The sequence below is a fragment of the Polypterus senegalus genome, chromosome 16 (assembly GCF_016835505.1).
Source record: "Polypterus senegalus isolate Bchr_013 chromosome 16, ASM1683550v1, whole genome shotgun sequence".
NCBI classification, from domain to species: domain Eukaryota; kingdom Metazoa; phylum Chordata; class Cladistia; order Polypteriformes; family Polypteridae; genus Polypterus; species Polypterus senegalus.
The window spans coordinates 96,308,091-96,336,032 of NC_053169.1; the positions used below are offsets into that span (position 1 = coordinate 96,308,091).

Genomic DNA, 27,942 nt, shown 5'->3' on the forward strand with positions numbered 1-27,942 from the left:
AATAAAGCCAGCACCCCAATATTGTATCTGTAACCCCATCCTCTTATTAGCATTAAAACGGCTCAAGGGTGTTCAGGAATTGTTTGATATACAAGGATACCCGGAAAAAAATCCTTTAAATAGCAACCTGACACCCTTGAGGGGGTTACAAACTCTTCATATAACAAATTTTAATTTAACACATTTTAGGTCTACAGGAAGCACTTTACAATATGAAGAGAACAGCAACAGGGATAAATGTGCCAAACTGTTGGTTCAGAAGCCACACAATGAGATGGTGGAGGGAACTGAACCAGAAACCTCCTGCTTTACAATCCAAACGCTTGACCACTTGGCCAGATTTTCATCTCCACATGCCCACACTCCACCCCTGTACATGAATATTTAGGAAAACATTTATGATACATTTTTTGTAACACAGACATTGTGATTCAATACTATTGGAATATGTTTTAAGATAGCAGTAATGTTAAGAGAAAAGGGTACTCTGCACCACATGTTCACAAACAGAATACGAGGGCTTAAAAATAAATACACGGTAACATTAAAAGTTGAATCAAAACACATTTAATAAAATATATAGAATGGCTCAAATAAATTGTATACATTCTTTATGTGCATTCCAGAGAAACAAAAAGATCAAAAAGCAACCCGACATTAATGGCTGTACATAATTTAAATGTATGAAGCAGGCATCAAATGTCACCTTTCTCCCCCGGCCCACCCCCATTTACCTTTAAAGAGAAAAGGTCTTAAGGTACAGACCACATATGTGGGGGGGCCTGCTAAGGTGGCTTCGAGGAGCTTCAGATAAAAACAAAGCCATGTTCCTAGCACGGGGTAACACAAGCTACCTTTGCCAGCGTTCAGCAATATGCCTTGGCTTTCACGTCGGTGAGCTCCGATATTAAGGAAGGAGGATTTCCAGACACTTTGAGGATGTGCCTTGATGGCTGAGAAAAGAAGAGAGGGAGAAAAAAAGGAATAGAAACAGCGTTAAATACGGTATGCGGCAGAATGGACCAGCAAGCCTCAGTTTCCCTAACTGTATGCAACTGTAGACTTGGAGCAAGTTGAGGTTCTCACATTTATTTACCTGGTTGCCTCAACCTAAACAAGCAAGTGGTTGCTTAATACAAGCTTGGCAAATCGGAGAGGTGAGGGTGGGTGATCTACAGAGAAATCATGAGGGACCCACTGCCAGTTTCATAAGTTTACAAAAAAACAAAATTAATGTTTGTCCAGTGACTTAGATAACATTAGCTGAACTTATACATACAGTGGGATGCAAAAGTTTGGGCAACCTTGTTAATAGTCAATATTTTCCTGTATAAATCGTTGGTTGTTACGATAAAAAATGTCAGTTAAATATATCATATAGGAGACACACAGTGATATTTGAGAAGTGAAATGAAGTTTATTGGATTTACAGAAAGTGTGCAATAATTGTTCAAACAAAATCAGGCAGGTGCATATTTATTTATTTTATAAACACGTCTTCCTTCCTTCATCTTGTAAAGGACTCTGAGCTACATCATTTGTATGAAAATTTGCTATATAAATAAATGTTGTATTTCAAACAAAAGAAGCACCACCAAAAAACAATGTGTAGCAATAGCAAGTAACAAAAATATTATAGAAACAAAACAGCATAAGAGAAAAGCAATGAAAAACCAAGAGTTAAAAAAGCATACCTTGGGGGTTTCTGGGCTTCCAAAAGGTGAAGTGTCAAACGATCGATTTTCTTTGTCAAATGAATCCTCCTTCTGCCTGTGCGCAAATTTTCTTTTCAGTGCATCAGCAATCAGTGCTGCAGGGTCCGACAAGGAGACACGCTTCCTGTCTTTCCTCATTACTGGTGTGCCACCTGGAGATCTGAGCCCACAGAAACATATGTTGAGGTGCGAGTTTTGCATGCATTCTTAAACCAAAGTGTTGCCCTCAAGCTGTTGTACGAACGCAGGTAGCTTATTCCAGTTTACTGTCACGGAGAGTCACGGGAAAGTGATTACAGGAGAGAACTTTTACCTTGTTTTATACCAAATGAATTTTGTGAAGTGGCTTTTTCCATTAGATTTTCATAGGGAGTATATTAAAGAAATCTAAAAAATATATAAATGAAAAAAAGAAAGTCATCGGCTGGGGACCTTAACAGCCCGAGAAAGAACAATAAGCTATATAAAATAAAATGGATAGGATTGCATCTTCTAGTTTATGGTCTCAAGGCAATTGTACTGGCATCCTGACCGAGACAGATATTGAGAGCCACAACCCGACCGAGAGGCCATAATGGAAGTTTGGAAAGAGGTGCAGACTGGCTGGGAGAGTGTTGCGATGTGAAATTTTGCATACAACTAGATCAATATTTTGTATGTCTCTATTTGTAACTTAGGCAATGTAATATTAGTGTTACATTAATGAGAAACATTCATGTTTCCCCGCCCTTTTTTTGCCTCAACCCAGTTTGGCAAGTGTTTCTCTGCTAAAGTCTCTCTCTCAACCACCACAGGAAAGCCAGGCTGCCTAACTGCCAAGCTTTACCTTAACATATGCTTTGGAGGGCAGGTGTGAAGATGTTTTCTGTTCCCTCATTGGTCTGAAGTATGGCTGTTTGGAAATGGCTTGTGTCAGAAGCCTTTAAATACCACAATGCTCTATTGGCTCTAGGGATTGGACAGAAAACCTATAAATTTACATGCTTTACCCAGCTCTCTCTTACCAAAGTGATGAATGACCATCTCACACCATGAACTGAAAAGGACAACACAATGAAGAGCACAGCTCGGCAGCCATATTGAAATAGGCATGTGGCCTGTTCTGAAGAAAGCTGACCATAAATGATGGCTTAACTAGAGACATTTTAAGTAACTAACAAGTCTGTGAGCCACCGGAATCTACACATCAGCATTTATCAGGTTGTATGGTTGCCAATATTCACTTGTACTTTGCATATTATTATTTATGAATATTATCAATAATACATTGTTTAAATTGTAACTTAACTTCTGCTTGTCTTTTACTACACCTAACTGCCTGAAGTTATAAATGTAGAAGGGAAGGTGGGGAGAAGTTATATAGTACTATACCTGATAAACAGTGGTAAGTCCGTGAGATTTGAAGGATTCTGACAAAGGCTACACATTAATAATACAAAAGGGAAAAGTAGAGTAAAATATTGCTCTACCAAGACAAAACAGAGAGGTAGCGATCCTTATCCCAGTCGGGGTGAGAAGATAATGAAGGAACTGGGCAAAAATGGATGCCCGAGGCAGTTCATTCCCCTGCATGGTAGGTGGCAGTGTCCCTCCAGACTGGTCTCCTGCTGGGTTGCATGGGAGTTGGAGTTTAGAAAAGCAGCCCTTTCGAGGTCCCCAGGTGCCACAAGAGGGTGCTCCCAGGGGAGGATTGCCCTCCTTTCTGTATGGCCCAGAAGTGCTCCGGATGACCCCTGCTGTGACATTAGAAGCTTTCCTGGATCCGATTTAAAAGAAGCCCTCTGCAAACCCTCGGGGAATCAAAGTCAGGAGGCTGCAGGAAATACTCACTTGGAAGAAGGAAGGAGAGAACAACTGGCTAATTGTATACACTCTCGTGTTGCTCTGGTGGATGCTTATTTGGAAAGCTCCAAAAAAAATAATTTACTTGAGTTTAAGGTTGTGCTGGGTGCTATTTGCTCTGGGGTTTAGGGCACAATGGCACCCCTTTGTGGTTACACAGCCTATGTAGGCAGCATCAGAAACAAGGCACTATGACTTCAAATTTGGACAGGATACCAGTCACTAGAACAGTACATTTGATCATTTTAAGTCACTAATCGGACTAAACCACAGATGGTTTAAATGAGGGAACAGTGAGAAGAAAAACGATGACTGGGTTTCCTGCAGTTCTAATTCTGCATACATTACTGGTCAAACGTTTTAGAAACACAGTCTGCTCCAACTCTGCTTCAAGACAGATGTAGAGTTTTTAAGTAATCAACAGAAGGTGGGACACCTGTGCAAATTGTTTGCGTCAACTTGCAAGGCTTAATTTACTTTAACTGCTGCAGAACATCTGTAGGTTGTAACCAATTAGTTGTTCCCTGAAGAAGGCCCATTTGTAATAGTCTAATTCCCCCACCAAACCCCCCTCCCACCATCCCCAAACCCCCAATTTTTGATCATTTGAAAACTTTAAATTTAAACCTCTGGCAGTTTACTGCTTACCATTTTACCATTTCAGGTCATTCAATGCATTTCAACTGATTATATTTGAAGAAAAACAGGGGTTTTAAAACTTTTGAGACGTGGGGCAACAGAAGCAGGCAGATAAGTGCAATAGTCTGGGAGACCCATAAGGAGGAGTGTTGCACATCAAAAGCTGACTAAGCAAAACAAGCATCCCTTGAATGTGTTTATTGGTCAAAGCAGACAAATACCACAGTAATAACAATACTACATTTTATTTATATAGTGCCTTTCCCATGTGAAAAGTGACCTGTCTTCTGCACATATCACTACGTAAGAATCAACAATTTCTTACTACAGCAATTACTAATCACTAATTAATAAACCCCCTAAGATTATAATGTAGGATATACAGTTGGTAGTGAGAGTGCTGTGCTTGCTTTACTCTGCAGCTCAAAGTGTAGGATCACTTTTGTGTACCCTAAATTTTAACTTCCTATTAATTGAAACAGTCTCTTACTTAGTTAGTATTTGTGATCAAATAACATTTGTGCCATGAATCTCTAGAATAGGGCGGCATGGTGGCGCTGTGGTAGCGCTGCTGCCTCGCAGTTTGGAGACCCAGGTTTGCTTCCCGGGTCCTCCCTGCATGGAGTTTGCATGTTCTCCGCGTGTCTCCGTGTGTTTCCTCCCACAGTCCAAAGACATGCAGGTTAGGTGCATTGGCGATCTTAAATTATTTCTAGTGTGTGATTGGTGTATGTGTGTGCCCTGGGGTGGGCTGGCATCCTGCCTGAGATTTGTTCCTGCCTTGTGCCCTGTGCTGGCTGGGGTTGGCTCCAGCAGACCCCTGTGACCCTGTGTTAGGATATAGTGGGCTGGAAGATGACTGACTGACTGATCTCTAAAATAAAGATGTGGCTAGTTGTAAAAATACATTTATATTTCCCTATCATATTCATGTTTGATCAACTACACTTCAATACTCAAGTATATTGATTGTAAATCCAGTGAATGTTTAATTTCTTACAACAGATTTTCTACGGTGGCAACACTTCCACTTCTCCTTATTTGTAGTCTTAGAATATTTTAAATGAACACTGCACCTAAAAATATTTTTTTATATGACATTTATCCCGTGCATTTTGTAAAGATGGTAGAGAAAATTTTGAATCTCACATTTCCATGCAGAATCTGAGAAATAATGGACCGTAGTGGCGACCAGTTCCGTAAACAGGAGTGAACTCTTCATCAATGAATGAGGGGTAAGACAGGGGGTCTTCCAATTCAATGCACAGACTTCTGGGACTGCGACTTTCCTGTTTACTTTCTATGCTGTTTTATTCTGCAAGTTAGCATTAATATTTTTGCAGAAATGCACATTTAGATGAATAATGGAACTCTGGACTGTGCAAGATAATTAAAATGAGAATTTCTTTCTTCAATGGATGTTTTTCACATCATTTGCAAATGGACAGAACAGGCCACCACTACAGCATATCAGATCATAAACTATTTTCTCTTGTTCTGCATGAGACTAAAAATTTTTCTTGGCCATCACTATAAATTATACAATACAATTAATTTTTATATAGCCCAAAATCACACAAGAAGTGCCGCAATGGGCTTTAACAGGTCCTGCCTCTTTACAGCCCCACAGCCTTGACTCTCTAAGAAGACAACGGAAAAACTCCCAAAAAAATCTTTGTAGGGAAAAAATGGAAGAAGCCTCGGGAAAGGCAGTTCAAAGAGACTCCCTTTTCCAGGTAGGTTGGGCGTGCAGTGGGTGTCAAAAAGAAGGGGGTCACTACAATAAAAATTATATGAAGGAAATACAAAAAAAAATATTTTTGGATGGGGTATTCCTTTAAGATAAATTCAAGAATTATTTGATAGGTTGAGAGAATTTACATTCATTAACTGTATGTCCCCATTAAGGGAGGTTGCTTTTTCATACATGTGTTAAACCCCAAAAGAGATCTAAAGGCTTTCTTTTCAAACAAGCAGGCTCGTGGTGTGTGATTTGTAAATTAAATGTCTACAGTAAAGCAAACTGATCAACCTACAGAAGAAACTAGGACATTTAGCCATATATTACAAGTATACATATTGTAATTGTTTCATTATTTAAATATTAGTATGCTGAAAGAGGATTTTCTTTAAAAGGTTAGTAATAACAAACACAAACAATAGCATGCTACCATCACTGGTTTATGGACTGTTAAAAATTAGGTCTCCATGGGGAAAAAAAAAATTAAAAATCCACAACACATAAAAATTAAAACTCAAAATACCAAATAAGTGTGAAAATTCAAATAAACGTATAAATGCATCAATGGGCCAAAATGTTTTCAACAGTAAAGATACAGTCAAAATAAAAAGCATGTGAACACCTAGGAATTCTCTCTATTAATGTCTAATTCCCATATAAAAAACATTGTTGTATCTTCATGTCAGTCACAATTATGAACAAACACAGTCTCCTATAACTAAAGATACACAGATTTTCAGAGAATTTTTGACCATATTGAATAAATCATTCAAACTGTGAAACTGAAGGTTGGAAAAAGTAAGTGAATCCTAAGCTAATGACTTTTTAAAAAGCTCACTGCAGTCCGAATTTCGCACACGCGGAGTCCATTTAATTAAACAAGTTCAGAGGTGTGGCCCAGAATGACTTTGATTGCTCAAAAACCATTATAAAGTTTGATGTGTGAGCTTTTGACAAGAAGCATATCCAGATGGGAGTCATGCCTCGTACAAAAGAGCTATCTGAAGAGCAAAATCAGCAATGAGGTAAAGAACCACCCTAGAGTGACAGCAAACAACTTGACTCGTGAACAGAGACGTTAGCTAGTTCTAATGACTTCTTCAACTACACGCAAAACATTGAACAAGAAAGGAGTCCATGACAGGACACCAAGAAGGAAGCCACTGCTATCAAAAAAGAACATTGCCGAACGCCTGACGTTTGCGAAAGAGCACTTGGACACTCCACAACGTTACTGGGAAAATGTTTTGTGGAGTGATGAACTATTTGGGAGGAACAAGCAGAACTTCATTTGGCGTAAAAAATGGAACTGCATATCAACATCAAAACATAATCCCTACAGCAAAGTATGGTGGGGGGAACATCATCAGGATTTGGGCCTGCTTTGCTGCATCAGGGCCTGGACAGTTTGTCATCATTGATGGGAAAATGAATTCACAAGTTTATCAACAAATTCTCCAGAATAATGTGAGGTTGTCTGTCTGTCAACTTAAGCTCAGAAGAGGCTGGGTGATGCAACAGGACAACGAGCCCAAACATCGCAGCATATCCACAGCACAAAGGCTTCAGAAGAACAAACTGCGCCTTTTGGAGTGGCCCAGTCAGAGCCCAGATCTCAATCCTGTTGAATGACTTGAAGAGAGAGAGCCATACCCAGAAGACAAACAAAGAATATGGAAGGAGTTAAGGCAGTTCTGCAGGAAAGAATGGGCTCACATTCCCCCCACACAATGTGCAGGTCTGATCTGCAGTTACAGGAAGCACCTGGTTGAGGTCATTGCTGCCAAAGGAGGGTCAGCCAGTTATTAAATCCCAAGGTTCACTTACTTTTTCCACTACCGTTGTGAACGTTGAATGTGTTTGTAAAATAAAGACATGAAAGAGTAGAATTTTTTGTGTGTCATTGGCTTAAACTCATTGCGTATATCAGTATCTGTGACTTAGATGAAGATCAGATCACTTTTTATGACCAATTCATGGAGTAAAAAAAGATCATTCCAAAGGGTTCACATACTTTTTACTTTGACTGTATATCTATGAAACATGGCTGTGAGACTTTTAAATTTAAACTGAACACCTGAAATCTACTTAGCAAAGCATCATCACATACCTTTCCACTGCCCGCAGTTGAACCTTATTAATGTCCTTTAATACATCTAACATGCTGGGCATTGCAGGAAGTCCTGGTGCCACAGGACTCTCCCTGGCAGTTCGCGTGGATTTTTTGATTGCCCGTCGCTCTCTGATCAAGTCAACTGTTGATGAATGACTCTGCTTGCTGATGGAGGTTGGAGGCAAGGGTGGAGCCAATGGTGGAGCAGCACAATGTGACACTGGAGTGGATGTCAGCACCAGTACATTAGGAGATGGTTCAGGAGTCGAAGGAGACTGCAGAGATCCTGAAAGAACAAATAAAAATATCACAACATGGTCTTAATTGTATGTATTATATGGGTGGAGTATCTTTATATTATCATCCAGTCCGAGAAAACTCGTAAGAATTTAAAAAAAAAAAACTGACAAGCTAGTCGGTGGCACGGTAGCGCAGTGGGCAGCACTGCTGTCTTGCAGTTAGGAGACAAGGGTTCGCTTCCTGGGTCCTCCCTGTGTGGAGTTTGCATGTTCTCCCTGTGTCTGCGTGGGTTTCCTCCCACAGTCCAAAGACATGCAGGTTAGGTGCACTGGCGATTCTAAAATGTCCCTGGTGTGTGTGCGCCCTGCGGTGGGCCGATGCCCTGCCCGGAGTTTGTTTCCTGCCTTGCGCCCTGCGGTAGCTGGGATTGGCTCCAGCAGACCCCCCATGACCCTGTAGTTAGGATATAGCGGGTTGGATAATGAATGGATGGATGGATGGATGGACATGCTAGTCCCGAACCTTGCTTCACCCAATGTACAGTGTATAACTAACAAAACAAATATACAGAAAGAAACACTTATGGTGACATTTTGTATCTAAAGTAATTTATATTAAACTTCCATTTTAAAACAGAGAATTCCATTTTTTCCCATTCCATCCATAAAGCAGTGGTTCCCAAACTCAACCCCTTAGGTTAGGAGTCCAATTAAAAACATAAGTTTGTTGTAACAAAACCCTGCAGCCGCTGGGTGTCCCCAGTACCCAGATTGGAAACTACCGACTTTTATAAAGCATGAAGTAAAATAAAGATTAGATCACCCAAACCCATCAAATCTTAATCTTATCTTTATATAGAATACTCTACTGTGTCTGTCTGTTTGTCTGTCCAGGATTATAAATCACCTGTAGCTCGCAAACCATTTGAACTATTGACCTGAAATTTGGTACACATATACTACGTGACATCTATGGTCCACTTTCAGTGTGACGATTGACCTCCAAGGTTATTCCTCTTTTTATTTTATTGTAGAATCAACTCTTGGCAGCGGCCAGCAGGCGCGCAGCACAGCCGCTTCTCATTCCTACCACGTATGATTCTTGAGGCGTTCTCATTCCTACCACCTTCGCCATCTGCTCAGGAAGTTGCAAGCGCATCAACCTCTGAGCAAACAAATAGTAAACGTACAGAGGAAGAGCATGAAAACTATAAGTCAAGTGTATTCACTGCATGTTATCGTGCAGTGCGCAGTTACTGGGGGGTCTATAACAGGGGTGGGCAATGTCGGTCCTGAAGAGCTGCAGGTTTTTATTCCAACCCAGTTTCTTAATGCTGATGAAGCCCTCGTGGCTTAAGTGACATTTTGATGCTTCATTTTAGTGGTCTCGCTTTTTAAGGTTCCCTGCCCTTATTAAATTATTAATTGCTTATTTCAATCTTAAACAGCTGCACTCCCTGTTTTAATGGCTCCTTATTAGCAATAAGATTTAAATGACAAAGTAGTCAGCAGTTCACCCTCTAGCTTGTTTCGATTTTCATCTCTGTGTGTTTATCAAGCATGGTTTGATTTATCAAAATACTTAATAGAAAATGTGACAGAGTGAAAATTATCTGTTTTAGGCTTCAAATCATTTTGATGATATCCATGGAAAGGAAAAAAAAAATCTATGATACAAGAACCTTGCATTGCAGACTAAGAAGCCATAAAATTCAATAAAGTCTGAGACTGGCAAGGATTGGTTTTTTAATTAAGCAACTGGGTTGGAATGAAAACCTGCAGCCCTCCAGTACCGACATTGCCCACCCCTGGTCTATAAGAAAGAAAGCCATGGATTGAAGTCAGTCAGTCATTTTCCAACCCGCTATACCCTAATGCTAGATAAATGCAAAAAGAAATCATATCCAAGTTGGGTCACCATAGTCTATAAATTGATGGCAAAAACAACACTCTTTCAGATTTATTTTGACTGAAAACAATTAAAAAGTTGCATGGTGGTTGCAAGGAGTCTTCCTGTAAATGAATATATGGATTTGTAAACTACGCGTTTTACTCCTGGTATTCATATTGCCACAAAGACAGTGGGCCGCTAAACAGAAGCAACTTTCGGTTTATGCAGAATTCTCTATCTGCTAAAGAAAGGAGACACTTCAGAGCAATGGTTCTAGTAGGTTTTGGGAAACACAGAAACAAAAATTGATTTTCATTTAAAATAAATAAATAATAATAATAAAAAAAAAAAAAACGTATCCACCAGTTGCCATCCCATAAATAAAAATTTACTGTACTGTAGATCAAAAGAACATTGCACTTTTCAACATGGCAGACTGCCATCACTTCAGTTACTTCAACCATGAAATAACGAATCTACTGTAATTTCAAAGCAGACTCTCAAAGCAGGTGTTCTAAACATTTAGAGAACAATTTCTGGTGTATTCTAAATTTATAATTATGCAATGAGGGCTCTTTTGCAGCCAACACCTTCATATCAATTCACCTTGATTCTGGCTGTGAACAATCATTGCAATCTGAGCTCTTAAACGTGAAAGCTCGTCCTCCAGGACTGTAATTTTCTTCAAAGTGTTGGTGCTTGCAGGCAACGGTTTTCCCAGATTTCCTTTTTCTTGTGTGGCTCTCAGTGACTGCGTGGATACAACAACTTTTGCTGAAGGTGCAGACGTTGTGGTGGATCTTTGAGCCGTCCCCCTTGGACGAAATTCATTTCTTCAGAAAAAGTAAAATGATGAGAGAATTAAAGGTGCTCAGGTCAAATGAATAGAGTAGTATACACACAGATTGACTAGATTAATAAAAATAAATACTGTATATGCATATTTTAAGCAGTACAAAACACCTTATTTGAAAATAAAGCAGAACTAAAAGCTTTAAATAACAGTGCAAACAAGTTTAGAGGCATGGACAGACCATTTTTAGGAGCGGAACTATTAAAAGGCTATGCATTAGATTACCGTATATACTCGCGGATAAGTCGGGGCTTGATTTTACCGTATAATTTCAGGTATTTTATAATGTCACTCATATAAGTTGAAAGCGGTAAACTCACGCTATTGGTACATGGGATTATGATATGCTAATGCTCACCTGAGATAGTAACCACGGAGCACACAGCATTTTTTTTCTGTGTTGGTGCGTCAATGTACTGTATCAGCGGATGCTCCTAACTTCTCTCTCTATATTGTGCCTACGTGACCACACGGTAATACCCAAACTATTTCGAAACGACATTTGCATTGTTTTTTGTTTCTAACACCCTCATACATCTTTAGCGTAAGAGCATCCCTTATCTACGGTGGAGCGTTCAATCAGAAGGAAATATGAAGCTGGTTTTAAATTAAAAGTCGTTGAAGCGGCGAAAGAAATTGGTAACTGCGCTGCTGCAACAAAATTCGATGCGTCTAAGAAACTGATGCGAGATTGGAGGAGGCAAGAAGATGGTTAAAAAACACTAATAATGATAATAATAATAATAATTAAGTGTTGCATTTCTGAATGGGCGTATAAGTCGGGTTCTGATTTTATGATCGATTTTTCAGGTTTCAAGACCGGACTTATACGCGAGTATATATGTTATTTATTAATCACTCAGGGAAATTCAGAAATCTCTGTAAAAAGAAGAGAGTCTCCCTGGAAAAGGAGTAAGCTTGGTGACCTCAGGAAATCTTGCACTTCCACTAACTTTGCATAACCAGAACCTCAACCATGAATTCTTTAATTGTATAAAACTACTGGGCAAGTTTCAAAAATTTCCCTTTCAGACTACAAGATTATTTCATTACATTACAAAACACTAACCATAATCCCATTCTACTGCAAGAAGAAATTAACAAACAAGCAGCAAAAATCGGATCTTCTTATTTTATATCAATGATTAAAGGAAACACAAACGGAATCTGTGCTTTTAAAAAGTATTGTTCTCACAGATGAAACTATCTTTCAAAACCCAAAAAACAAATAAATTCAATAATGTTTATATCTTCTTTCATAGAAAGTATCTTGTATTGCCCTTTTAACCTTGGCATAGCTCAATATTCCTCCAGCAGTTACAGTATCTCTCTATTAAAAAAGCTTTCCATTGTGTCCGTGTTATTCAGCCTTGAGCACGCCCCTCCACACTGCTCGTCCAATTGTTACTCCCGCTGCGCACATCCTCTCTCCATCCCACCCTGCGACACTCTCAGTGCTCCTAACTCGCCCTTCAACATAGTCGGTTATAATGGCAATGCAGAAAAGCGAACGATCTATTCACGGACGTCCAATTTTAGATAGCGATAGAAAAACAGCGAAAGAGTTGAAAATGGATGTGGGGAAGAGAAAATGAACAAAAATATTGATATAATAATTAAGAATAAAGAGAATTATCCATATAACCAAGAAAGAGGAAAATATCCTGAACAATATTCTAAAACAAATGCAAAAAAGCAATGTTTATAGAAGGCAAGTTTGAGATTAAATTAATTCAGAATATTTTGAAGAGACGATAATACAGTTCAAATTTTTAATTTTCTTAATACGTTTTACTTTTTTTATTTTTAATATGTTTTATTATTCATCTGTATTTAAAATAAACGGTTGAACTGAAATACTCAAGTAACTGATTTCCTATTGTAGAAAGGTGATATATTGGCACCCGACCGAGCACAGATAGACACGGAGGCACACGTAAAAATAAAACAAATACATCTTCACCATGCCCCTCAGTTACAGCACAGTCCCACAAAAACACACTCTTCACCACCACTCCTCCTGGCAAGCTTTGTCCTCCTTGCGAGAGTTCAAAACTTTACCACAACAAAAATACTACTAGGAATATGTGATAAAATGATTATTTTCAGATCCCTTTTGTTGTCACAAACATATATTAGAAACACATAAGGAGGGGATCAGTACTTAACGGTTTTGGCTATTCAGTGATCCCTCGCTATATCGCGCTTCGACTTTCGCGGCTTCACTCCATTGAGGATTTTAAATGTAAGCATTTCTAGTGTAAATATATATCACGGATGTTTCGCTGGTTCGCGGATTTCTGCGGACAATGGGTCTTTTAATTTATGGTACATGCTTCCTCAGTTGGTTTGCCCAGTTGATTTCATACAAGGGACGCTATTGGCGGATGGCTTAGAAGCTATCCAATCAGAGCATGTATTACGTATTAAATAAAACTCCTCAATGATATACGATTTGCTTCCCACTCTGTGCTTGACTGTTTGCTTTTCTCCGTCTCTCTCACTCTCTCGGACATTCTCTGCGCCTGACGGAGGGGGTGTGAGCAGAGGGGCTGTTTGCCTAGAGGATAGGGATGCTCCTCAAAAAATTGCTGCTTTATCGTGGTGCTTCGGCATACTTAAAAGCCCAAAAGCACGTATTGATTTTTTGATTGTTTGCTTTTCTCTCGCTCTCTCTCTGACATTCTCTGCTCCTGACACACATTCTTTGAAGGGGAAGATATGTTTGAATTCTTTTAATTGTGAGAAAAAACTGTCATCTCTGTCTTGTCATGGAGCACAGTTTAAACTTTTGACTAAAGGGTGTTATTTCATGTCTAGAGGGCTCTAATAATGTTAACAGTGTGGGAGAGTTTATAAGGGCTTAAAATTCGTATATAAAAATAACCATACAAACATATGGTTTTCTACTTCGCGGATTTTCATTTATCGCGGGGGGTTCTGGAATGCAACCCCCGCGATCGAGGATGGATTACTGTAAAAAAAATGAACGTGTCTGGTAAGTTTTTATGCTTTTCCTTCTTGCCTTATACCCTTCATTTTAAAAGCATCAGAATGTGCAAGATATTAATTTTTTAAAATCTCTTAACTACAGAGCACCATATATGCAAATGCATATATAACATGTTTGTAAAGCTGTGGTGGGCTAGCGCCCTGCCAGGGGTTTGTTTCCTGCCTTGCACCCTGTGCTGATGGGATTGGCTCCAGCAGACCCCCCGTGACCCTGCATTTAGAATATAGTGGGTTGGATAATGGGTGGATGTTTGTAAAGAAATAACTGACACAAAAAATACTCTCATAACAGCCATTCAAGCCCAAATTGATGCCATGAAGTGCAAAAACGTACACAGAAAGAGCACCACCTGCCACCCACTGCAGTCTCTTCAGGCCTACCAATAGAGGCATTACAAATTGTCTTATAGGTAGGAGAGCTTGGCCATTACACACCAAATAATCCCCTTTCTTTTCTCTGTTTCCGGTGTCCTCCCTTCCTCCTACCAGCTGGGCCCTTGCTTCAGTTCACCTTCAGAATAGAAGCTCAGTGGGTCACTACCTTGAGGGAAGTTTGAAATCTCCTCTTGGGATCCCAGCAAAGCCTCTGTCAATTATCTTCTGCTGTTTTTACCCAGATTATACCACAGGTCCTGCCCCTGTTCTATGTTACCCCATTTTAAGCATCAGTACAAACCTCTGAAAAACACACACAAACACCTCTTTGGCCAACGTAGACCTGACAACATACACATTAATGGCAAATGGTCAAAAACTAATAATTTTGCACCACACTGGAAACTTGCTTCATTGTTTCCGTTTCCTATGCAAGTGGTATCTGTCATTTAAGTAAACTATGTGCTGAGAAAGCAGCCTAGGCTAATGGGAAAGATGTTGGTCGTGATGCCACATAGGTGCATAATCAAATCACTACCCACTGTTTCTCTGTACCTTACACAGATACCATTCAAGAAGTCTGCAGAAATGCTGAAAGAATTTTCTCTCCAATTGCCAGCATCATTGAGAGCTTAAATCAATAACACAATTTAATTCCGTCAACCGTTTTTTTTTTTTTTTTTTTAAACGCTTAGCACAAATTTTCTAATTATTTTTTGATTAGCAATGTCCATGCTCATCAAAACACCTCTAACACAGTCCCACAAGCTTAACACCAAGAAAAATGTTCTCACAAATCAATACCGTTACTGACGTTCGGTCAATCTACGTCAACTACAGAAGGCCATTCACCCTTACATTTATAAATCTTTATTTAACTTAACTTTGCTCGCCCACCCCTGGGTTCGGGTTACCGGATATACAATTTAAAGAGATTGTTACATATTCATTAAATTTCACTTTTACTTTAAAACTTTTGTAAAAATAATTGTCCTTTATTTCCGGCCCCAGGCATGGTTAAATCTCTTTCTCGCAGGACTGAATGCACACTAAGGAGAGGTAGTTGGACCAGCTGCTGTCTTTCTTTCTGCTGCTGCTGGCGAGCTGCGTGTTCTGTTTGTCGCGCTGTGCGTCGATCATTTAAAAGCCTGTACAAAAGATGCCCTTTTGCCACTTCGTGTCCCTGCTGCTTACGTTGTGAATGGGGGGCTGGCTGAACGCAAGCTAAGGAGATGTCATCGGATCATCTGCTGGTGAGCTCGGTGTTCTGCTTCTCGCTTATCATTTTTTTTAAGAGTTGGGAGCACATGAAATGTGTCTGCCAAAAGCATTCCAACAACTGCTTGGTTCGACGTTTGTGAACTTGTTTTAAATTGTTTCTAAGTAGGGCGTGATGTGCAGGGTCTTGCGTAACGTCAAAGTATCTCTCTGAGATTATCGCGTCTCGATCGCTTCGCTCGCCCACCCAGTCCTCCCCCAGGGACACACTATGCTACAGCCACTTCACATCTCTTCCGCCTGCGTTGTGAAGCGGGCGAGCTGAACGCACGCTAAGGAGAAGCGGAAGGATCAGCTACTGGCTTTGTGCTGCTGCTGCCGAGGTGCGTGTTCTGCTTGTCATGCTGCACGACGATCATTTAAAAGCCTGTACAGCAGCTGTCCTTTTGTTTCAGTGCCTTGTCTTGCAGGACGTCAAAGTGTCTTCCGAGAAGATCATGTCTCATTACCCTCCCAGGATTTTTTTTTTTTTTTAAAATAATAGAGAGATGAGAGTTTGCCACCACTACAACATTTACAGTACATTGATAAATAACATTAGAACTATAAAAAGTAACTGACACGGTTACATAATTACTGCATGTATGACCACCTTGGCAGCATTGTTTTATGCAGCTGCTGTCAGAGTCAATCACAAAGGCAGATCCATCACAAAGATCTTTATGGCAGCAAGCTGCTCTCTCTTCCTGGCCAGCAAAATGTCATCAGGACGGACTAACAAACCTCCATGTTTTTGGCCGGGTTACTGCATTCCATTTTTAAGTATCAGCTCATTTTTACTATGACGACAAACTGAGGCATTCTGTACAAGTCAGTTGGGCTGATCAGAACTCCGATTCTACAGGATCTCTTCGTGTTTAAATTCTCTCTCTTGAGGAGATGAGATGGTTTGTCATAACATTAAAAAACACTTTCCCTGGCTCCACCTTAAGTAGCTGTGGCCATCCTGTTTGGGGAAAAAAACAGTTTTGTTTAGTGAATTGGAGCAATTACCTGAATCGGACAAAGTTTTCACTTTCATCAGTGGCTACCCACAAAACATCTGCCAAAGACGCAATTGCAGGACTTGCATCCGACGAGGGGCAACTGTAGTTCTGTGTATGCAGCTCGGAGACCAACTGTGTAAAAAGAAAAAGCCACACCATTAAGAAGACAAGGCCGTGCAATATTTTAAGGGGTTTTCACCGACTGCCATTTCTCACTGAAGGAGTTCAACAAATTCTATGCCCGCTTCGAGGCCCACAACACCAAGTCAATGGGCAGGGAGGGGGCTAGTGAAGGCTCATCGCCTCCATTCACAAAATCATCTGCCGATGTGGAAGAGTCTCTAAGGAGGATAAACCAGCTGGCCCAGTTAACATTTCGAAGCGCACACTCAAAACTTGTGCTTCATCACTTGCTGACATATTTAACCTTTCCCTTATTTAAGCCACAATTCACACCTATCACAAAACAACCACCATTATTCCACCACCAAAAGAGGGCAAAGCTATTTGAATGGCTACCGACCCATTGAACTGACTCCTCTAGTGATGCTCTGAGAGAATTCAAAATTTAATTTTTGAGGTATGTAAAAACCTTTGAGAATCCGCTAATCATTTCCACATGTATGGCAACAAGCAAAAATTCTCCTTTAAATTGTGTAAGTGTACAGACTCAGAGTGAGACAGTAAAGGTTTTAACGATAAGGATCAGAAATGTAATCAGTGAACAAGCCAAATACCAAAACAAAATGTTAAGCCAATCAATTGTGAAGTTTCAACTGCTAACTAAAAAAATGAGGTACAAAAAAAAAAAAAAAAAAAAAACACCACAACTGAAAAGTCATAAAGCCTGGAAGTTAATTTTCACCAAAAGGATTGCAGACTAATACAGGGATTATCAGCAAAATTGAGTGGAGAAGTGGGCCACCAGTTCTGACCGTTAAACCTGTCACATTAAGGATTCCAGATGTCACGACCCCTTGACCATGTTCCACAACCAAAATGGCAGTGCCCACATATAAAACAAAAATGTCTTGTAAGAAGACATAAAATGTTTTCACAATCTATGAGTTTCAATACGGAAGCCGAGAGAGGACATGCAATATTGTTATTTTTTTTAAATAGTCTCCTCGAGATAACGGAATAATTGTATCGAGCTGTCGAGAAAATGAAAATTTGTTTTCTCACAATAACGGAATAATTTTATCCCAATCTTGAGAAAACAAAACGTAACCTTTGCTCCTGTCATCAGGTTCACTTAGATTGCAACGCCTATACAGCTGAAGCCTTGCTAACCACCATCTTCTTCTTAAATGACAGACACTAACATTATGTTCTCAACTAAAGCATAAACATATTTCATTCCTTTATTGAACAAAAATGTGACGCGCTGATCAATACAGTTTCCATTTCAAACAGGACGTGGCTTCAATAAGCTCAACATGAAACATTAGATACAATCATTTCATAATTACGAGAAAACAAGATCTTTTGTTTTCTCGAGATCTCGATAAAATTAGTCCGTTATCGCGAGCTAAAAAATTTAGAAAAATAACGATATTGCATGTCCTGTCTCGGCTTCCGTATTTCAAAACCCACAAGATAGACATATAATTTAAAATAGTGCAGTAAAAAAAAACACACACACAACACACTCAACAAGAACCACAACAGTGCAATAACAGCAAGTAGTCTAGAATATGAACAAACCAAGTACGGAAATGCATCACAATGAAGACTTACGGCAGTAACTGCTTGAAAGGAACAGCTACCAAATATGCAATATTAAATGCCTAAGGGGGTGACTATGACTCATAAAAAATATTAAGTACTTTTCATTTGCCATAAAAAAAAAATCATGTTTAAATGTACTACAATCCTTATATCATTTCGCTTGTGTCTGTCCATGCTCGATATAAACAGTAGTTGCCACAACTATTATTTTCCTCCACAACAATAGCAAGGAATATGTGATCCTGACAGAGTTTTGCTCTTAGGCTTATCCTCTTCAATTGTTCAGTGTAACCGATTACCGACTGTGGTATTTGACTGTTTATTCGGTGCATACTTTGTTACTCACCAAAACTGCATTATGACACTACCATTTTACACCTCCTTTTTTCCTTCACGTCAACGTAAGCCTCCCGATAAAATGAAAAGGCACATACAGCCTAGCTACGACCAACAGAAACGCTCTCACCGGCCTACATACTCAGACCAACGCACACAAGCAGAAACATCGACATCACGCCAGACCAACTAACACAGGCAAGATGCCTTAGACACGGGTGGGCAGATTCAGTCCTGAAGGGCCGCAGTGGTTGCAGGTTTTTGTTCCAATCCAGTTGCTTAATTAAAACCTAATCCTTATCAATTATTTAATTGCATGGCTTGCTAGTGCTTTAACTCTGCCATGTCAAGTCATTCTCATTTCCTAGATTTTTTTTTCCTTTCTAAGGATATCATCCAAAAGATTTGAAGTCTAAAACAGACGATTTATTCTCAGTGCTTCACTTTTTTCTCTTCACTTTCCTTCCAAGTATTTAATTAAACCCAATAGTGCATGATAAATAACACACAGGTGTAAATGGAAACGAGCTAAATGGAGAAATGCTGGTTTCTTTTGTCATTTGCATCTTTTTGATAATAAGGAACAATTAAAAACCAAGACTACAGCTGTTTAAGACTAAAATAAGCAATGAGCGTTCAAAATCTTAACAAGCGAGACCACTAAAATGAAGCAGGAGTGTTACTTGAGCAATAAGTGCTTCTTATTAAGCAACTGGGTTGGAACGAAAACCTGCAGCCACTGCGGTCCTCCAGGACTAATTCTGCCCACCCCTGCCTTAGAACAACAAAGACAACATACGACAAATCAGAGTGACATGATCCGAAGATCAGCGACAGCAAGTCTTGCATCTCGACAGTGAATGAAAAACGAATTACACATGCAACCTTTCTGAAGAGAAGCAGCAAACTGCCAGACAACAAGAAACATTATGACGGAAGAACTACAGGGGATTCCACAACACTGACAACTCAAAGCAAAATATTCACTTTATATTACAACATAGGCAATTCCTCGTTCGTTTAGAATATTGTATGACTATCACCAAGTCACAAGGACAAACATTTAAGAACGTTGGAGTTTATTTGTTATTTAATTTTACCCATGGCCAGGTGTACACTACGTTTTCCAGATCTGCATTGAAAGCCAAGTTAAACATACAGGTACTTACAGGTTACATAGAGGGGAATATTTTCGCTGACAATAACATTTACACAACAAATTACGTTTTCCGACAATTATTATAAATGTCGGTATACTACATTAATGATATTAGAAATAACATAGTATATCTCCCCAACACTGCAGAACCTCCAAAGCCCCGGTACTCCATTATAAACAAATTAAATGCTTTCACCAGGATAGATTTACCTGAATTACATAGTATAATCTCTCAACTGAAACCCTCCACCTGCGTCCTTGACCCGATACCAACCAGGTTTTTCAAAGAAATATCAGGCGTGCTAATTGACAATATTCTTGACATAGTGAATTCGTCATTAGATACGGGGGTCTTTCCAGACTGTCTTAAGACTGCTGTAGTTAAACCCCTGCTCAAGAAAAATAATCTTGACCCCTCTGCCTTTGAAGATTTTAGACCCATCTCTAACCTGCCTTTCATAAGTAAAGTTCTGGAGAAGGCAGCCATTATGCAATTAAATGACCACCTCAATAAACCTGCTATTCTTGATAAATTTCAGTCGGGTTTCAGAACAAATCACAGCACAGAAACTGCACTTGTTAAAGTAGTAAATGACTTGCGGGTAAATGCAGACAGAGGCCATTTATCTGTTCTCATCCTCTTAGATCTGAGTGCTGCATTTGACACCATTGATCATAATATTCTTAGAAATCGCCTTAGTCAATGGGTGGGCCTCTCTGGCAGTGTCTTAAATTGGTTTGAATCCTACCTGGCAGGGAGAAAATATTTTGTTAGTTGTGGTAATTACAACTCAAAGACACATGATATCCTATATGGTGTTCCACAAGGCTCTATCCTGGGTCCGCTGCTCTTCTCAATCTACATGCTTCCGTTAGGTCAGATTATCTCAGGTAACAACGCAAGCTACCACAGCTATGCTGATGACACACAGCTGTACTTATCAATAGCACCTGATGACCCCGATTCTCTTGATTCACTAACACAATGTCTTACTGGTATTTCTGAATGGATGAATAGTAATTTTCTCAAACTAAATAAAGAGAAAACTGAAATTTTAGTAATTGGCAATAATGGATTCAATGAGGTTATCAGAAATGAATTTGATGCATTAGGATTAAAAGTTAAGACGGAACTAAAAAACTTTGGGGTAACTATTGACTGTAATCTGAATTTTAAATCGCATATTCATCAGACCACTAGGACAGCATTTTTTCACTTAAGAAACATAGCAAAAGTTAGACCTCTTATATCATTGAAAGATGCTGAGAAATTAATTCACGCTTTTGTTTTCAGTCGACTAGATTACTGTAACGCACTCCTCTCAGGACTACCCAAAAAAGACATAAATCATTTGCAACGAGTGCAGAATGCAGCTGCTAGAATCCTAACTAGGAAAAGAAAATCTGAACACATTTCTCCAGTTTTGATGTCACTACACTGGTTACCTGTGTCATTCAGGATTGACTTTAAAATACTGCTTATGGTTTATAAAGCCTTAAATAATCTCGCTCCATCTTATATATCGGAATGTCTGACACCTTATATTCCAAATCGTAACCTTAGATCTTCAAATGAGTGTCTCCTTAGAATTCCAAAAGCTAAACTTAAAAGAAGTGGTGAGGCGGCAGGCGGCCTTCTGCTGTTATGCACCTAAAATCTGGAATAGCCTGCCAATAGGAATTCACCAGGCTGATACAGTAGAGCAGTTTAAAAAACTGCTGAAAACACATTACTTTAACATGGCCTTTTTATAACTTCACTTTAACTTAATCCTGATACTCTGTATGTTCAATTCATCATAATAACTATTCACAGTGGCTCCAAAATCCATACTGACCCCAACTCTCTCTTCTGTTTCTTTTTCTGGTTTCTTTGTGGTGGCTGCCTGCGCCACCACCACCTACTCAAAGCATCTATGCACCAACATTGATGGACTGAAAGCCAGAAGTCTACATGACCATCATCATCAGGTCCTTTCATGAAAACCCTAAATACAAAGAGGACTGTTTGATTTATGTTAGGTAGATTGCCCAGAGGGACTGGGCGGTCTCTGGTCTGGAACCCCTAAAGATTTTATTTTTTTTCTCCAGCTTTTGGAGTTTTTTTTTGTTTTTTTCTGTCCACCCTGGCCATCGGACCTTACTTATTCTATGTTAATTAATGTTGACTTATGTTTATTTTTTATTGTGTCTTCTATTTTTCTATTCTTCATTTTGTAAAGCACTTTGAGCTACATTTTTTTGTATGAAAATGTGCTATATAAATAAATGTTGATTGATTGATTACCTAACAGCCACACTTCACACATACTGACTTACGTGTGCCCTGCACGTCCCTTCTTATCCAATATGTTCTGTTAACCTGTTCACGTTACACGCTGTATTGTAAATAACTGACTATAATAACATCCCATGCTAATCATGTGGCTATTCTAATACCAAGTCCTCTCACAAGTCACTACTTATTAAAATAATCTGCTTTCTTACTGCAACGTTTGATGTTCTCTCCCTCGTCATCATTTCATTAACGTTTTAATACTGGCAGAATTTGACAGTTTTCAGTTATAAACACAGTGAATTGTGGTAGCAGTCTAGGATGGGAGTGAATAATCGACAGTTTTTATATGTATGTATGTGTATGTGCGAGAGAGAGATACAGTAAACACACACATTTAATCACAGAACATTTCCTTTCACCACCCACCCCGAAAGTGTCAATAGATACCAGAATGTGCTTCTTTTACCCGGAAATGTGCTCTTGGGGGAGGAGTTAATGGCAGGTTGCTTCCAATCATCCGAATAATGCTGCGGTGCTGGCCACACAGATGACTATCCCACACTGGAACAAGCTGAACAAGAAAAAAAAAAAAATCAGATCAAAATAAAAGCATGTCTGTCTTTCGCTTCAAAATTGCATAATTAGATCTGGACCACCCTATAGGTCAGGGGCCGCAGTGGCTGCAGGTTTTCATTCCAACTAGCTTCCTAAATAGAAAGCAGTCCATGCCGATAATGAAACTTGGTATTGAACTATTGGGCTTGCTAATGCTTGAAATCACCCAAGAACAATATGAATTGCACTGTAGAGTTTCCTTCTGTGAGAAAATTATCCAAGTGTTTTGCGGACCAGAATAGATTTAAACTTAATGGTCCTTCCATATTCCCCTCTCATTCATTTCTAAACATTTATATCACAGATACTCCATGGTTAGCATGTGAGCTGGAGAGCCGCTGGTTTATTGGTTATCTGCATCTCATTAAATAAATGTCTGATTAAGAAATTAAAGCTTAAATGCAGCTGCTAAAATTTAAAATTGACAATTAAGGGTTCAGGCAAGAGAACTAAAATTAAGCCCGAAAAATAAAAGGGTTCTAATTAAGAAATTTGTTAAAGTGAAAACCTGCAGCCATAGCAGATCTCCAGGACTGTAATTGAGGACCTCTGATCTACTAAGTAACTAAAATTTGAATTTGATGAATGAAAGCGCTAACAAGGCATGGAGTTAAACACCAACTATCATTATCAGCAAGGACGGAGTTCTAATTAGGACACTGGCTGGAATGAAAAGCCACTGCAGCCCTCCAGGACCGTGATTGAGGACCGCTGTTCTAGATTATAATAAAAAAAAAAAAATATATATAAATATTCACAATTTAACTCTTCATTGGAAAAAAACAACACTTATCCTAAACATAGATGTGGCTTACCAAACCAGAGCACTAACACTCTGCGTTAACTGTTAAGCCCAGATAAGAGCTGCCTGCCTCATCCCACCCATCAGTACACCTGCTTTCAGCTTACAAGCAGAGTCAAAAAATGTGAGAAATTGGAAAAACAAGTAAGCCAATAGTAAAATAAACAGGCCGAGGTAAAACAACAGACTTCTTTCTATTCTACAAATAAGGACATCTTTACATATCTGTCATCAAATTTGGATTTAAATGCAACGTTGGTTGGTAGGTAGGTAGGTACTTTATTAATCCCAAGGGGAAATTCACACACTCCAGCAGCAGTATACTGATAAAAAAACAATATTAAAGAGTGATAAAAATGCAGGTATAACAGACAATAACTTTGTATAATGTAACGTTTAGCCCTCCGGGTGGAATTGAAGAGTCACACATTGTGATTTATCAAGAAAATAAATTAAAAAAAAAAAAATAAAAAATTGTAGATGACTGTGTGCCTATGAAGCAATAAGTAAATTCCCCAATGAGAAACTGGCATGGTGGGCGCAGTGGTAGCGCTGCTGCCTGGCAGTAAGGAGATCTGGGTTCGCTTCCCGGGTCCTCCCTGCGTGGAGTTTGCATGTTCTCCTCAAGTCTGTTTGGGTTTCCTCCCACAGTCCAAATGCATGCAGGTTAGGTGCGTTGGCGATCCTAAATTGTCCCTAATGTGTGTGCCCTGCAGTGGGCTGGCGCCCTGTCCGGGCTTTGTTTCCGGCCTTGTACCCTGTGTTGTCTGGGATTAGCTCCAGCAGACCCCGTGATATAGCGGGTTGGATAATAGATGTATGGATGGAAGAAACTGTGGATTACACCCGTCACCCATAAATTAGGGACGGCTTGCAGTAACAGATTTCAGGCTGGTGATACAGAAATAAATAAGAGATGCGGGTGTAGCCTCAGGAAAGAAACCAAAGTTCCTAAAAGTTAATATTGGTTTAAGCTAAAATGCAAATATGGCAGCCTTATAACCATCTTTATGCCTTGCCACTTGTTTATGGCTTACATACTAAAGGCAAAGCCAACTAATTCCACATTTTTCTCTTCCGGATACTGTCTATACCCACTTTGATGGGTGGAAATAAAGCCCCTCCTATGCAAGTGCCTGCAGCAGAACACGGTTCAGCATTCTGTGTATGGAGGAGGATTTTGAAATGTGTCAGTTAACAGAAGGAATCCAGGCCTTCACTATAAAAGTTGAGTATTTAGCCTTCATTTGAACCTAACAAAGTGTAGAATTACAGATTATCAAGCACTGATAGGATATTGGGGGTTTATTGACATAGGATCGGATGTTGGTAGTTTATTTAGAGTCCATTTCAATGTACTGTATTATCCGATTTATTAAACATATTTAATCTTAAGTCCAAAACAATAGTTAACATTTTCCATCCAAAAAAAATTTGTAAAAACAATGCCTGTATGATAAGTTAGGCTCATAATAATTGGAAAAGTACTTAGCAACATATTCTACAAAATAAAAGGGGAGAAAAGTAAATCTCACCAATTCTTCTGGAACTCCAAAATACTCTAAAATGCATCTTAAAATACTAAGCAGGTCCAAATGGAGAGACATTTACAGTAAGTTGCATACAGGGAGGTTCAGAACTGAGTTGTTCAGCTTCTGCAGAGCCGACTTAGGGATTCCTCATTTGTACTGAAAGGTTAAAAGAATGTAGAATATTAGATGGATATAAATTCTCATTTAAGTTGCATTGGTTTAACAAGTATACTGTTATATTACAACCACATCTATACATGTTGTATACAATGCAAAGATGATTGACTCACTCTCACTCACTCTTCAACAAAGACACTATTCCCCATCTTATTAAAAAGCTGAAATTTGGCAGGATGGTACATCTAGGTCAGCAGGTATCCACTAAGAAAGGACATTCCATTATATCAACATTAAGGGGATCCCCACAACAGAAAAACTAAACACCCCAAAATCTCAAGAGCTTTGATTGAAATTTGATGATGCTGTAGAAAAAAGAAAATTAGCTGACACTTTGTCAATACATTTTTAATTATACTATGATAGGCAGCTGTGAGAGAGTGCTTTATACAAATGAAGGTACGGCACAGATTCAGCTTTGGTAGTAAACTGGCTTACCGGAATACAACATACATACAGCAAGTCGCTGGGCCACCTACATAGGAACGCTGTGCTAGAATCCCATACCAAATGGCATATAACAGAGACGTAAGCATTTTCCTGCTTCACTGCTAACGTTAACACGGAGGCCTGCGTTAGTTACTTAGATTTCAAAATGTCCTGGACAGATAGCACAGCTAAGCTACATGTTAATGTCTGTCTGTTTCTAAAAGGATTACTCACACAGTAATGGGGCTAAAACTTTGATCTTGGTCTTAATTAAAATGTTACAACCCAATATACTCTGGGAATTTAATAGATATTTGATAGTGGCAACCTGGTGGGCATAAAGGATTATGAGAATTAAAGCATGGCCCCTGCGAGCACAGCCAACTTATTAAAAGATACAGTCATATGAAAAAGTTTGGGAACCCCTCTCAGCCTGTAACAAAAAAACGTAACAGTGGTGTGTCTTTCATTTCCTAGGAATATTGGAGTACTGCGGGGTTTTCTGAACAAAGATTTTTAATGACACAGTATTTAGTTGTATGAAATTAAATCAAATGTGAAAAACTGATTGTGCACAAATGTGGGTCCCCTTGTCATTGTGCTGATTTGAATGGCTGTCACTGCTCAGTGCTGATTACTTGGTATGATGAGCTCATGAAGCCTTGAACTTCATAGACAGGAGTGTCCATCATGAGTGGTCAAAGGTATTTAAGGTGGTCAATCACAAGTTGTGCTTCCTTCCCTTTGACTCTCCTCTGAAGAGTGACAGACAGCATGGGATCCTCAAAGCAACTCTCAAAGATCTGAAAACAAAGATTGTTGAGTCTCCTGGTTTAGGGGAAGGCTACAAAAAGCCATCTCAGAGGTTTAAACTGTCAGGTTCAACTGTAAGGAATGGAATCAGGAAATGGAAGGCCACAGGCACAGTTGCTGTTAAACCAACACAGCAGGTCTGGCAGGCCAAGAAAAATACAGGAGTGGCACATGAGCAGGATTGTGAGAATGGTGACAGACAACCCACAGATCACCTCCAAAGACCTGCAAGAACATCTCGCTGCAGACGGTGTATCTGTACATCGTCCTACAATTCAGTGCAATTTGCACAAAGAACATCTGTATGGCAGGGTGATGAGAAAGAAGCCCTTTCTGCACTCACGCCACAAACAGAGTCACGTGTTGTATCAAATGCTCATTTAGACAAGTCAGATTCATTTTGGAACAAAGTGCTTTGATGTGATGAGACAAACATTTAGTTATTTGGTCAGAACAGAACAGCAGTGGGCTGGCGCTCTGCCTGGGGTTTGTTTTCTACCTTGCACCCTGTGTTGTCTAGGATTGGCTCCAGCAGACCCCCGTGACACAGTAGTTAGGATATAGCAGGTTGGATAATGGATGGATGAATGGGTCATAACAAAAAGCACTTTGCATGGTGGAAGAAGAACACCGCATTCCAAGAAAAGCACCTGCTACCTCCTGTCAAATTTGGTGGAGGTCCCATCATGCTGTTTGGCTGTGTGGCTAGTTCAGGGACTGGGGCCCTTGTTAAAGTCGAGGGTCGGATGAATTCAACCCAATATCAACAAATTCTTCAGGATAATGTTCAAGCATCAGCCACAAAGTTGAAGTTACACAGGGGTTGGATATTCCAACAAGACACAGTTGGAAATCTACAAAGGCATTCATGCAGAGGGAGATGTTCTGGAATGGCCGTCACAGTCCCCTGACTTGAATATCATCGCAAATCTATGGGATGATTTGAAGCAGGCTGTTCACGTTCAGCAGCCATCAAATTGAACTGAACTGGAGAGATTTTGTATGAAGAATGGACAGAAATACCTCCATCCAGAATCCAGACACTCATCAGAGGCTACAGGAGGACAGCGTCGAGAGGCTCAAAGGAGCAAAAGGAGGCTCAACTAAGTATTGATGTCATATCTCTGTTGGGGTGCCCACATTTATGCACCTGTCTAATTTTGTTATGATGCATATTGCATATTTTCTGTTAATCCAATAATCTTAATGTCACTGCTGAAATCCTACTGTGTCCACAAGGCATGTCAGATATTAAAAGGAAGTTGCTACTTTGAAAGCTCAGCCAATGAGAAACAAAAATCCAAAGAATTAAGAGGTGTTCCCAAAGTTTTTCATATGACTGTTGTCTGCCCGGTTGCCATGTCTCTTTTATTCCAAAAGACAGCA

At 39.5% G+C, this 27,942-nt stretch overlaps 1 protein-coding gene across 1 annotated transcript in view; it reads right to left on the reverse strand.

Annotated features, from left to right (window-relative positions):
- Positions 1-544: 544 nt before the first annotated feature.
- The window catches only part of mtfr2 (mitochondrial fission regulator 2), a 31,861-nt gene continuing 4,463 nt past the window's right edge, over positions 545-27,942 (reverse strand). The window contains exons 2-8 of the mRNA XM_039737952.1: positions 25,141-25,293; positions 22,655-22,759; positions 16,692-16,816; positions 10,787-11,013; positions 8,048-8,336; positions 1,695-1,875; positions 545-953 (exon numbers count right to left, since the gene is read on the reverse strand). Of these exons, the coding sequence (XP_039593886.1) occupies positions 867-953; positions 1,695-1,875; positions 8,048-8,336; positions 10,787-11,013; positions 16,692-16,816; positions 22,655-22,759; positions 25,141-25,212 (1,086 nt within the window). The 5' untranslated portion in view covers positions 25,213-25,293 and the 3' untranslated portion in view covers positions 545-866. The remainder of the gene's footprint in view (positions 954-1,694; positions 1,876-8,047; positions 8,337-10,786; positions 11,014-16,691; positions 16,817-22,654; positions 22,760-25,140; positions 25,294-27,942) is intronic.